At 40.6% G+C, this 12,704-nt stretch overlaps 1 protein-coding gene across 1 annotated transcript in view; it reads left to right on the top strand.

The window, feature by feature from the left end:
* Positions 1 to 12,704, top strand: part of CNTN6 (contactin 6) — a 192,880-nt gene that overhangs the window by 45,859 nt on the left and 134,317 nt on the right. Inside the window, 1 exon segment of the mRNA XM_006897087.1 lies at positions 12,581 to 12,676. Coding sequence (XP_006897149.1) covers positions 12,581 to 12,676 — 96 coding nt within the window.

The raw sequence follows: 12,704 nt of genomic DNA, 5'->3' as shown, positions 1-12,704 counted from the left end.
TGAAAGTTATTCAAGTGTTCAGGTCTTTTGTACATAGAGTTGTTATGAGTCATCTACAACTCAACAACACTTAACAACAACAACACCACTAAAATTTACAGAAGTAAAATTTTTGCTGTTGTTATAAGGGGGCGGGGGTAACAATAAAAAAAAAAAAACTCAAACTGAAAACCCTGAGTCCGTACTGACTTACAGCTGACCATTCAGTAGGTTTACAAGAGTATGAATAGCATAGGAGAAGACTGACCATCTTTTGTCCTCAAAGTTGCTGGTAGATTCAAAGCCCCAATGAGATTTGATTCTTGTGTTCACAGTGCAGCTCCCTGCCTGGGACCTGGGACACCAGAGGTCTTTTTGCTGTTGTTGTTGTTGTTGTTACATACCCTTGAGTCCGAAGGACCCAGAGCTGACCTTCTAGTGGGTTTTCTGAGGCAACAATTCACATGGAAGGAGACTTCCCATCTTCCGCCTGTGAAGTAGCTGGTGGATTCAAACCAAGTACCTTTGCATTGGCAACGTAATTCTTTAGCACTAAACCACAAGAGCTTTCTAAAGAGCCATATGAAGTGACTGAAAAGACAATGGCTTGAGTTCTATGCATCTTTGCTTGTTAAAACCTAAAATAGGTTTTGCGAGCAGATTTCTCAAATATAGCACTCCCTTTACATGCCTCTGGAAACTATGAACTTTGAGAAATGATGATAGTTATAGAAAGGCTTCAGGCCTTTTGTTTCATAGGGTTGCTACGAGTCATGCTCAATTCGGCAGCAATCAAAAACAACAATATAATTCCTTGACTGCCACTTCCATGGACATTGGTAGTGGATTCGAAAAAGAGAGTATTTTATGAGTGAAAATGCAGCTCGACAAAATGGACAGCTGGTCAGGAATGACTCCACACCTGTGTTGCGTGGTGGGTCTGCTGCCACCACTTCTAATCCTCATGACAATGTCAGGTATGGATATAGATACAACAGTTGAAGCAACTGCAACTGACATGACTGATGTAGATGCAGCTTCATTAAAACAACATGTAATCGAGCTAAATGGTCATGCATTCAATTGCTGTGGCATTAATAGCTGGCTCTGGTTTCACTGCTAGAGGCAACCTAAGCTCTCAAAAATATTTGTCGGAACAGCTAGAAATATAAAGAATTTGCAAACTTAAAAAAAAATAGAAATTCTTAACAACTTCACTCTTTCTCCCTTTTGCCATAAAACTGCTTATTAGTTGAATTATGAGGATTTTTGTTTTCTTTTTATTGAGGTATAATCCATCTTAATCTGTTAGCACTTGGAGCCATCCTTGTTTTCAGTAAGCAAGGCTGTGTTGTTTGTGGATCGTTGATAAATCCCCATCTGATCCTGGTTCTGCATCTTCTCCGTTTAGTCTTGGCTCTTGGATCATTTATGAGCATGCAGACTGTTGAAAGGATACAGCCCTGTCACACAGTTCCTGATATTAAACCACCTAGAGTCTCCTAGTTCTGTTTTAAAGGCTACCTCTAAAAGGTGTGATATACAGGGTCCACAGGAGAAAAATGAAATATTCTGGAATTCTAACTTTTTGTAAAATTGCCCATAATCTTTTCAATGGTTTTCTGTGACATTTGTCTGACACCAGATGTTTCATTTTAAATGATTGGAAGATCCCTACTAATGAATGCTACAACCATTTTTTTAATTATCTTCAAATTTTTATTTACTTGTGATATTAAAAAGTCTAGATTACTTCAGATCATTTTTTTAAAAAATCAAGAGAGAAATACATATATAATCTATATGCCTATCTCTCGCTCACTCTATCATTGTTGTTGTCATGTGCAGTTCAGTTTCTTGCAATTCATAGCGACCCTATGTACAACAACTCTGAACCCTGCTCTATCCTGTGCCAACCTTACTGTCTCTGATGCACCTACAACCATTATCTCAGTCCCTGAATCAATTCATCTTATTGAGAGTCTTCCTCTCCTGCATTGTCCCTCCACCCTCCCAAGCTTGATGTCCCTCTCCAAGGACTGTTCCCTTCTTGCAACAGGTCCATAGTATGTCAGGTGAAGTTTCTAAGGAGCAGCCTGGTTGCACCTTCTCTAGTATGACTGAAACTGTTTGTTCTCCTGGCAGTCCATGGTATATTCAATACCCTTCTCCAGCACCACAGCTCAAAGACATCAATTCTCTCTCTCTCTCTCTCTCTCTCTCTGTGTGTGTGTGTGTGTGTGTGTATGACTCATAGCATCCCTATGAATAAAAAGCCTGAGAAATTGGGAAAGAAATGAAGAGGAGATAAAGCCTATAAGGGGCAGGGGTATCTGGAAGGACATCAGAAACAAAGCTGTGTCTAAAACGTGAAAATCCAGCTACTCCTGATTTCCCCAGTAATTTACACAACTCTTTGGAAAAGCTTTGGACATTCTGCTCAGGTCTGTTGTTAACAGAACATGGACTGATAATTTGCACCAGTTTTCTATGCATTAAGTGACGGGCAGACACCATCTGACATCTGGAAAGAAGCATAGCTCCTTCACCCAGGGAATTAGGAGCAAGGACTGGAGAGCTAGATCTCGGAGTCTTCCAGTGAGAGTATATAATAAATGGGGATCTCTCATTTGTAACCAGTACTCTACCAGCTCCAGATTTTCACCAAGACACTCTAGTCCACAGGGCTCGTTCTCCGGAGGTGGACAACTAAACCACGGCTGTGCTTCGCTGGCGGTTCTAATCCACCAGCTGCTCTGTGAACATACACGGGCAAAGGTCTCTCGCAAATAACAGCCTCGCAAATCCAGTGGAGGGTCAAACTCACAAGTCAGTTCTGACCAAACAAGCGATGAGAGAAAGAACTTAGTAAATATGTCCTTGATTGCTACATTAAAGGCTTAGCTGTGAGGGTGAGACAGAAAAGCTTATCAGAAAGCCTGGCACACTGTAGCTATGCTTGCTTGGTGAGTGATTAAAAAGTTTAAAATGAAATCGTTCACACATAATAAGTCATCGACATTCTAGTATTTGGACACGGGACAACAGGACTCCACTACGTTCTACCTCAAGCCCAGGCAAGGTCCTGATGAATACACCATCCTCTCCCTGGCTTTTCCTGCGCTGCCCTCCTGGTCCTGGTTAATGAACCCGGAGGACCTGCAGACATCCTCTGAGCTTATGAGAGTTGGCAAGCCCCTGGCCCCCTTCTGTGCCCGTGACTGGCGCTGCCAAGCGTACCCTCTGCCTGTGATCCCCCAGCTTTGGCAGGAAGCGCACAGCTTCTCCCTGTAATTAAGCTGAGAGTCTTTGCTGCACGTGGCAGCTGCGAAGACACATTCTCTTTACAGTTAGACACTGTACTGTTTATCAGTCCTGGACTTAATTTTAAATACATTTTGGTGGCCCTTGTCCCTCCACTGCACCTCAGTTGCTCCAGGAGACAACATATGGCCCAGTAATTCTTAAAAGCTCATTTACGGGCCATTCTCAGGCACTTCCTGCTGGCCTTTGGAACAGATCCTTGTTTGTGACTGCAATTTTGCTTATCCTCCTGCCAAATGTTTCCTCCAAAACCAGCAATAAAACCGCAGGATCCAATAAGTCATGGTCATCAGAATGGCTTAATGAGAGTGAGCTTGACAATCAGAGTTGTAACAGCAATGAGCATCACAGACTGCATACCTTCAGTGTAAGGACAGCCAGTGCAGGGCACCTTTGTAGCTTATGGGAAATTCTCCAAATATCATAGAACTGGGGACAGTCTCAGAAGCTATCTCACACTAAGCTATTTGTCAAAAAACCACCACAAACCCCTTCTAGTATGCACAAAAACAACTTGGTGCTTCCCAGAGAAGGATGAAGCCAGCGTGTACAATGGTCTGATAAAGCTGAGAAAATATTTATTGGTGACATGTATGATTACCTTATTGAATAGACCTGGCCTGAAAGTAACCATGTTACATCATGTTTCATATCCCTCCAAGATCTTTGAAATGTAGGCTGAATAGTTAAAAAAGACAATGCTTAAAGCCCTTTCAAGTGAGTTGACAACTCCCTTAAAGATATCATAAGATGTATGTGTGTCATTATATAGTATTTAAATTTGAATTATTAACAAAAACATGGGAACTACCCACCCGTTGCAATCAGTGTGTTTTGAAAGCCACCATGACTTGTTTGACTTTTAGAAACACTGATATTTCTTTTGTATCAGCTAATAGGAAACCCATTGTAATCATAAAAGGTATCGTGAAATTATGTTACAAGTACATGTTATTTAAGTGGAAATGAAGTAGGACTTTATGAAAGTATCAGTCGTCTTATCAACAGAATGCTATAATGACTTCTGATTAACACTGCAGACATGATTGATGTTAAAGGGGGTGTGCAGTGTTGGCAATGCGACATTGAAAGATTCAATCCACAGCATGTTTTGTAACAGCTTTTATGATCATTAAAAAAAAGATAATGACAATATAATGGAAGCTTTCGGTAATAATACTTTAAAAAATAACCTTCAACTATCACCTGTTTTTCTTGTTTTAAATGTCATTGCTTTTTGTTGTTAGATTCCCAACACATAACTACCTGATAAATAATACCCCTTATTTTTATTAAGTAACATTGACATTTTTGTAAACTCAAGCCATGAAAAGCTTCCAAGTGGAGGCAGTAGTTTTGGGGAACAGTGCCTATGTATGGGTTGTCAGTACGTGACATCGAGTTGATTCTAACCATATACAAAACAATAAAGGAAGGTGCTATATTCTCTCTCACTGTGGAAGCCACTGCAATTCATCTTCACTTTTCCACTCATTTTCCAGATAATTGATTATAAAGTCTTTTGCATTAGACATCCCTCCTGACAACATATTCCACGCAAGGGGCATTCTGGGTACACTGCCTGCATGGTAGATTCATCCAGTCTTCTTGCTGTTCACACTTAACTCATTTTCATGGAGTTGAACCAGTTCATCTCGGATTTGGCATGAGGTTTTGGAGGCTGTATATCACCCAGGAGGTTGTGGTCCATCTCACTCACACAGAGCGCTTAGTGGGTTTTAACCACAGAAAGGCTTGGCATTTGTGTTAGCAGAGTTATTCCACGTGGACCGTGCCATCATCGTAGCTCTGGCAGCTCAGAATGCGGTCAATAATCTTCACCGCCACCGCAATCCAAACGCATTCATTCTTTAGTCTTCTAGTCTTCTTCTTTATCCAACTTCACATACACATTGCTGGTTGCATGCGCTCTCAAGTCGATTACAACTCATAGTGACTCTGAACAACTCTTTGCAACTTACTCTATACTTAGGCAACTTCACCGGTGGCTCAGGGGTAGAAAGGCAATCTCTTCCAGTGCCACGTCCAGTACTGGAAACCCACTGGAGGATTAGCTGTGAGTTGGTTCCAGTTCAACAGCAGTAAGTTGTTTTGCTTTCTTTCTCAAATTCCCAAATTAACAAAAATCTAATGACTATTGTCCCAAGATTAACTGACGAAGCAAAGGAATGCAATTGAGAATGAAGATACTCTTGTTCAAATAATTGTATTATTAAAGGTAGTGTCGGCACGTTGCCAGTTGGCCTGGTGTTACCCTTTGATTGATGGCAGTTCTATGCACAATGATATTCAATATTTTGGGGCCCTCCACATGATTAGATATGGATCAAACTACTGCTTTCCATAAACTTTTTAATTAATTTTTTAAAAAATATTTCACCAGACCTTCCTTGCTAGTTTTTCTTCACTTGTGATATCCAATATGACTTGTTCAGCAACACAGCAACACAGAAGTTACCAAAAGATATAAATGGTGGCTACACACTGAGTAGTTCTCATTTTCATTGCCCTCAAGTAGGAATCAGCTCAGAGTGAGCCTGCAGTGGGTTTTCAGATGCTGTAAATCTCACAAAAGGAGATTGTCCAGCTTCCTCTCATGGGACATTTGGTGGATTCCGACCACCAGAGAGGTGGCCACCTCTGACGGAGCACCTTTAGATTAGAACGCGGGCCCCAGGGCTCTCACAGGAGGTACGATGGTTAGGGACCCAAACCAGGTGGAGTTGCTAAATTTACACGGCGTATTCGGTACATTTATTTCTGTGAACTCTTACTTTTCATAAATACTAAAGCAAAGTATGAAAAAGAATACTTCTTTTGAAAGTAATGCAGTTAGTAAAGATAAAAACAAAATAATAAAAACTGTGAATACTTCAAATAGAATCATTCACCTATAAAAATTTTATTGAAATAGAATGTGCTATCAAATTTGTATTTATAGAGTAGTATATCTGAGCTAAACATCAGCCAGAAAAAAAGTAGTTCTGTCATATCATCACTCTGAGATGTCATATTATAATAATCACCCTGAGCTGAGCCCCGAGTCTTTTCTATGCTGCATTCTTTACCTTACATACTTTACCTTCATTATTTTATTTAAGCTTCACTTGTTTGTTTCTTTTCTTCCTTTTTTTCTTCTTTATTTCTTGTTGTGTGATTTTGAGTTAGAACTGACTCATAGCTGAGCCTCCAGTGGATTTTCAGAGATAATTTAATCACATGAGAGGAGACTGCTAATCTTTCTTTCATGGAGCAGCTGGTGGATTCGAACCATGTGTCTTTGGTACAGCAGTGCAACTCATTACCACTCAGCCACCAGAGCTCCTTTATTTCTTGCTGCTGCTGTTATGTGCCATCGAGTCACCTGCAACTCACAGCAATGCTCTGTCCAGCAGCTCTGATCCCTGCCCTATCCTGAGCCTCTTTCACTGTCTCCAACACTCTCACCCCATTGCCACAGTCACTGTCTCAATGCATTTCATCCGGGGTCCTTTTCTCCTGTGATTTCCCTTCATCCTTCCAAGCATAATGTCCTTCTCCCAGGACTGGTCCCTTCTGGCAATATGCCCAATGAATGCGAGACATAATTACAAAACCCTTTCCTCCGAGTAGCAACTCGTTTGCATCCTCCCCTAAGATAGATATATTTGTTCAATACTTTTGGTATGTTCAATACTCCTCACCAGCACCACAACTCAAAGGCATCAATTCCTCTATGATCCTTAGTCATTTTCAACCCTCTGATGCACAGCAAGCAATTGGTACTGATAGACAGATTGTTTTATCTACTTCTGTAAACCATCTGGTCAACCTTTCCTCATCAATTTCATTGGCAATGTTAAAGCACTGCATGCGTGCGTGCGTGCGTGCGTGCGTGCGTGCGCGCGTGCGCACACACACACACACACACAGAGTTCTCACGTAACTATCCACAGTTCTGCTCTCCACCCTGCATCAACATGTGCTTCTTTAGTCTTACCTCCTATTTACTACTGGGAGAACTCCTTCTTTCCTCAAAGACCACTTCTTCCATGAGCTTTAATTCTGGCCCCAATACTAAAAGGACTTCATTCTATCCTGAATTCTGAATCATCGACATATCTCTTTATTTTTAAAGCATTTCTGTCAGCATATCATCATTTACCCTCTAAACTGTTTGCATGTTCTACCTAAAATTCTGCTCCCATCCATTGCGAATTCTATAGTTTTTGCACAATTATACACATCCTAAGGTACTCTAATATATTTCTTTGTTTTTTCCAGATTGGTGGGCTGGCTATTATTATTGTTGTTGTTATTTTATATTGGTTTGCATTTGGAAAGTCAGCTGTCAGGAACTTCTCCAGAGTACTGAAGAGCAACAACGTCAGGCTGGAGACTAAGGTGTGCCTGATCCGGGCTATAGTCTTCGCATTTTTGTGCTACGTATTGGAGAGCTGGACAGTGACAAGGGATGACAGAAAGAGAACTGATGCCTCTGAGCTGTGGTGCTAGAGAAGAGTGTTGCATATACCATGGACTGCTAGGAGAACCAACAGGTTGTCCTGTAGAGGGTGAAACTGGGCTGCTCCTTGGAGTCAAGGATTCTGAAGCTCCGTCTGACATATTTTGGGTATGTTGCAAGGAGGGACAAGTCCTCATAGTCCTTGGACATCATGTTTAGGAGAGTGGAGGGATGGCACAGGAGAGGAAGATCCTCAATGAGATGGATCTATTGGGGCGATTGGGGTAGTGGGACTAGGTGTGTTGGAGACAATGAGGTTGGCACAGGATAGAGCAGGGTTTAGGTCTCTCTAAATTTCCAGTTTTTTATCAACCTTAAAAAATGTATTACTAACCCTTTAAGTTAAGCCTATTAGATATATTATTCTATGTATTAATAAAATGTTCTGGTAGCCTCATGGCAAGACGCTGCACTGAAATCTCAAAGGCACGTGGTTCAAGGTCACCAGCTGCTCTGCAGAAAGAAAAGATGGGCAATGTCCTCCTGTGCAGTTAACTGTCTCTGAAAACCTACTGGTGGGTCAGCTATGGGTTGGCTCCAACTTTACAGGGTTGTTGTTGTTGTTGTGTGCCGTCAAGTCACCTGTGACTCATAGCGACCCTATGTACAACAGCCTTAAACCCTGCTCTGTCCTGTGCTAATCTCACAGTCTCCGACACACCTATCCCAATTATCCGTCACTGAATCAATCCACCTCATAGAGGGTCTTCCTCTCCTGTCCTGTCCCTCTACCCTCCCAATCATGATGTCCTTCTCCAAGGGTTGATTCTCCTGGCAACAAGTCCAAAGTATGTCAGACGAAGCTTCAGAATCCTTGCCTCCAAGGAGGAGCCTGGTTTAAACCTCTCTGGGATAAACCTGTTCATTTTCTTAGTAGTCCATGGTGTATTCAATATTCTTCTCCAACAACACAGCTCAAAGGCATCAATTCTCCTTCTATCCTTCCTATTTATTGTCTGGTTCTCTGACACATAGCAAGTGATTGCAAAAATCATTGCCTGTATCGGATGCACTTTAGTCTCCAGAGCGACATAATTGCTCCTCAGTACTTTGAAGATGTCTCTACCAGCAGACTTTCCCATTGCAATACATCTTTTAATTTCCTGGCTGCTGGTGCCAAGAGTGTTGATTGTGGAATACAGAGCAATACATGATATGTTTGTTCTAAGTTTTATTTAACTTCTGCTCTTGATATATTTTGTCAGGTTTTCCCCCAGATATTTTAATTATGTTTTAATCTAATATAAATATTTAATACCAGCTTGCCAGTGCCTATGTACTCTTTGGGTCTCACTGATCCTTACTCACTAAGCTTTAGTACACCAACTTCCCTCAATATCTTGAAAATACCCTCCATATTTCCACACTTCTGTTTTTACTATAGCTTTTCCTTCTGTAAAGAATACGCTCTCTGTCTCATACTCCTCTAGCATAGCTGCCTCCAATGGATAAAGTTGACAGTCAATTATTTTCACCCATAGCTTCCATTAGAAGGCAAAACATAATCACTTACCATCAAATAGATCCCAACTACCTGAGACCCTGAAGACAGAGCCTGTGCAGATCTACCCTTTGAGTCTCCAAGACTATCTCACTGCAGAGCTGCTTGTCTTGTCTTTCTCTGAGGAATCAGTCATTGAGTCAGAATTTATAACGTTTCAGTTAACAGCCACTAACTGCAAGTTCAACCACTGCACCCGAGGGCTGCTTCATTAGGCACGGTAACATTGTTCTAACAGAGACACTGAAATCCAATGCTTCAAGGGCCGTAAAATTTGCTTACTTCTATTTCGTAATCATCTCCCTGGGAGGCCCAAATCATTTGCCTAAAATGCTAAAAGTTGACTGTTCTAACCCACTCAGAGACACCATGGGATAAAGCCATGGTGAACTCCTTTTCTGATGACCAATCACATCTCAAAGCCGCTGGGCTCTAGAAGTTCCTGACTCACGGTGACTTTCCATTGTGCTTTCAAGGCTGTGAGTCTGTAAGCAAAGATACCCCCTCATCTTCTCCTCCCTTAGAACAGCTGGTAAATTCAAAGCACCAATGTCTTGAATTCTCCATGAGTCAGAATGACTTGACTGCAGTGGCTTTGATTTTCCCTTTTTCTTTAATATTCTAGAGTGGACATTGCAGATCAGCTCCGTGGTTCATTTTCTGTGCAGTCATTTATTAAGGGGAGTTCTCATGGCCTAAAGAGCTGCACTCACAACCCAAAAGCTCAGTTTCGAAACCACCAGCTGCCCTGAAGGAGAAAGATGAGCAATTTGCTCCCGTTAAGTTTATGGCCTCAAAACCCTCAGCAGAGTCAGCTCTGAGATGCTCCTGACTCTACAGCATGAGAGAAAACAACAATAAAATCAACAATCATTTAAGGACCTAAGCAGCTGTTGAGTTTTTAAATCTTCAACAAATAGTTCCAAAGACTTCTCATTGCCGATCCAGGTGATGGTGTGTGGCGAGTGAATGGGGAGCACAGCATGTTACAGAGTTTTCTTCTGAAGCGTAATTCAAATTCATTGCTGTCAATCTAGAACTGGCTCGTAGCTGCCTCTGCAGTGGGCATTCTGAGGCTGTGGATCTTACGAGAGGAGCTTGCTCATATTTGTCCTGCAGAGCTGCCGGGGAATTCAAACCTTCTGCGGTGCCACCTTTGCAGTAATAAGCAGAGCTTGCTAACGATTATACCACCAGAGCTTCCTGTTTCTCAAACATTTTGTCATTGTGTACCATCGAGTTGGAACAAACTCAGAGCTGAGCCTCGGGTTTTCAGAAACAGTAGATCACACGGGAAGAGATTGTTCCTCTTTATTTAAGGGAGCATCTGGCAGATGTGAAAGGTGTGCTTTGGGATTGACAAAGCTATTTCATCCCAATAGAACATCAGAGCCCCGTCCCAAACACATCGCGGTGGAAATTTGAGTCTTTATTTCTGCATACAATACTCAGATGAAAAGGAATCTGGGAATGTACTCAGTGGTTTTAATCTGTCTCATTTACAAGTTCATTACTATTGAAGAATAGAAGATGAATGTTGGCAGATGAGTAGCCCTCTCCACTCCAGAACCCTGCAGTGATTTGTATATCATATATTCTTAACTGTTTTTAATCTGTCTTTCTGTATTCTTACTAGATGGTAACTCTAATAAGGGAAAGGTACACACTGTTTTATTTACCAATATGGGTTTTGTGCTTAATAACCTTCCTATATTATGGTGGATACTCAATAAATATTTGCTGTAGGAATTAGTGAATTGATATTAAAGAAGAGAAAATGGAAATCTAGAGATATTAGATCATTTCTTCATTCTTTGAGACTGGGAGACAATATTGTAGTAATACATAAGAATATATAATACATAAAAAGTTATACTTGAGGTATGTGTCTTAACAATTCTTTATTTTTAGAATTCTTTCATTCATTTAGTATTCATTCATGTGTTCATTTAAAAGTAGATCATAAAATGACTATATGAGCCCTTTCTGGAGTCTTCCTGTGAGTGGCTGATTGTAGAAGAGTCGGTCTATGCTCACAATAGGGTTAGTGTAGCCACTGCATGCAGGGGCAGGCCACAAGTTTTAATTAAATCAGAAATGTTTCGGTGATTTTGGTTTTGTTTCCTTCATGATGTAAATACTGTTTCCTGGACCGTGCTATTGGTACTCTTTAATGCTAAAGTCAACTTTATCTTCCAATGTTAAAGGCATCTCCTCTGCATTGAACTATCAGTGTCAATGCAAAGGAGTGGTTAAATTCACCCTGAGCTAGTTCAATTATGTGTAAAATCTTACTATTTTAATTTTTATGCAATCTGATGAGTAGATAAGCTCATATTTAAAATTATTAAAGCACGTTTATTGTAACCAGAATTGTTATGTATTAATACTGCAGTTTTCAATAAAGATTGATTTGTGTTGCAAAGAAAAAACTGACTATGTGAAGACCTAGATCTAGAGGAGATAGAAAAGGTCTCTTTCGTCTCATTGATTTAGTCACATAGAAGCCCTCCTTACACCATTCCACTCTACATTTTCACAAATAGCGGGTACACATCAAATTAAAACCATACTTGATGTGTATAATTGTTATAGGTTACTGTTGGTTTGTTTTTGTTTTTTTAAGGTACACTTCTCTGAGTTGAGCTTTAAATATTTTTTATTGACAACGGGCCTTTCACTGAGTGTTGTTATATTTGGAGGAACATTCTTCCAAGTTGTACATCACTCTTTTGTCAATTTGCTGCACTGAGATAATCTGGGTTTGCTGTTATGTTGAGCCTTGTGCCACTGGGGTGTCAAATACCATAACGGCTGCCCATGGTTGACAGTGTATGGTGGAGCTCCCAGTTTAAGACAGGTTTGGAAGCAGGAGTGGCACCCACTTCCTAAACCACATGCCTCTGGAAACTCTATGAACCTGGAGAAACACTGATAGTTATAGGAGGACTTCAGGTCTTTTGTTAAGGGTCATTAACAGTTGTGATTGACTAGACAGCAATCAACAACTGATTGTCTAGAATAATAATTTTTAAAAAGTGGATAAGGAATAATGGCAACAAATATCTATCACAAATTTATTATGTTAAAGAGAAAGAAAATGGGGGAAGCATATAAATAAATCTGCAACTATATCTGATCATTTTTTTAGTATTCATTACACTTCACAATAAAAAGAAATCTAAACTGCAACTTTGAAAATGTCTTTTGCATAAAAATTAACTCTGAATCTTTTTTTTCTTCCCTTCAAGATATCGAAGAATTTGAAACCAAAACAAGAAGTCCAGTGTCTGTCCGTGAAGGTCAAGGGGTGGTACTTTTCTGTGGTCCTCCACCACATGTTGGAGGTACGGTCAAGTCATTGTGGTCATACTG

Source organism: Elephantulus edwardii, unplaced genomic scaffold, assembly GCF_000299155.1.
Source record: "Elephantulus edwardii isolate Elephantulus edwardi_28Jun2011 unplaced genomic scaffold, EleEdw1.0 scaffold00200, whole genome shotgun sequence".
Classification (NCBI taxonomy): domain Eukaryota; kingdom Metazoa; phylum Chordata; class Mammalia; order Macroscelidea; family Macroscelididae; genus Elephantulus; species Elephantulus edwardii.
This window is presented reverse-complemented; position numbering and strand designations above follow the sequence as displayed.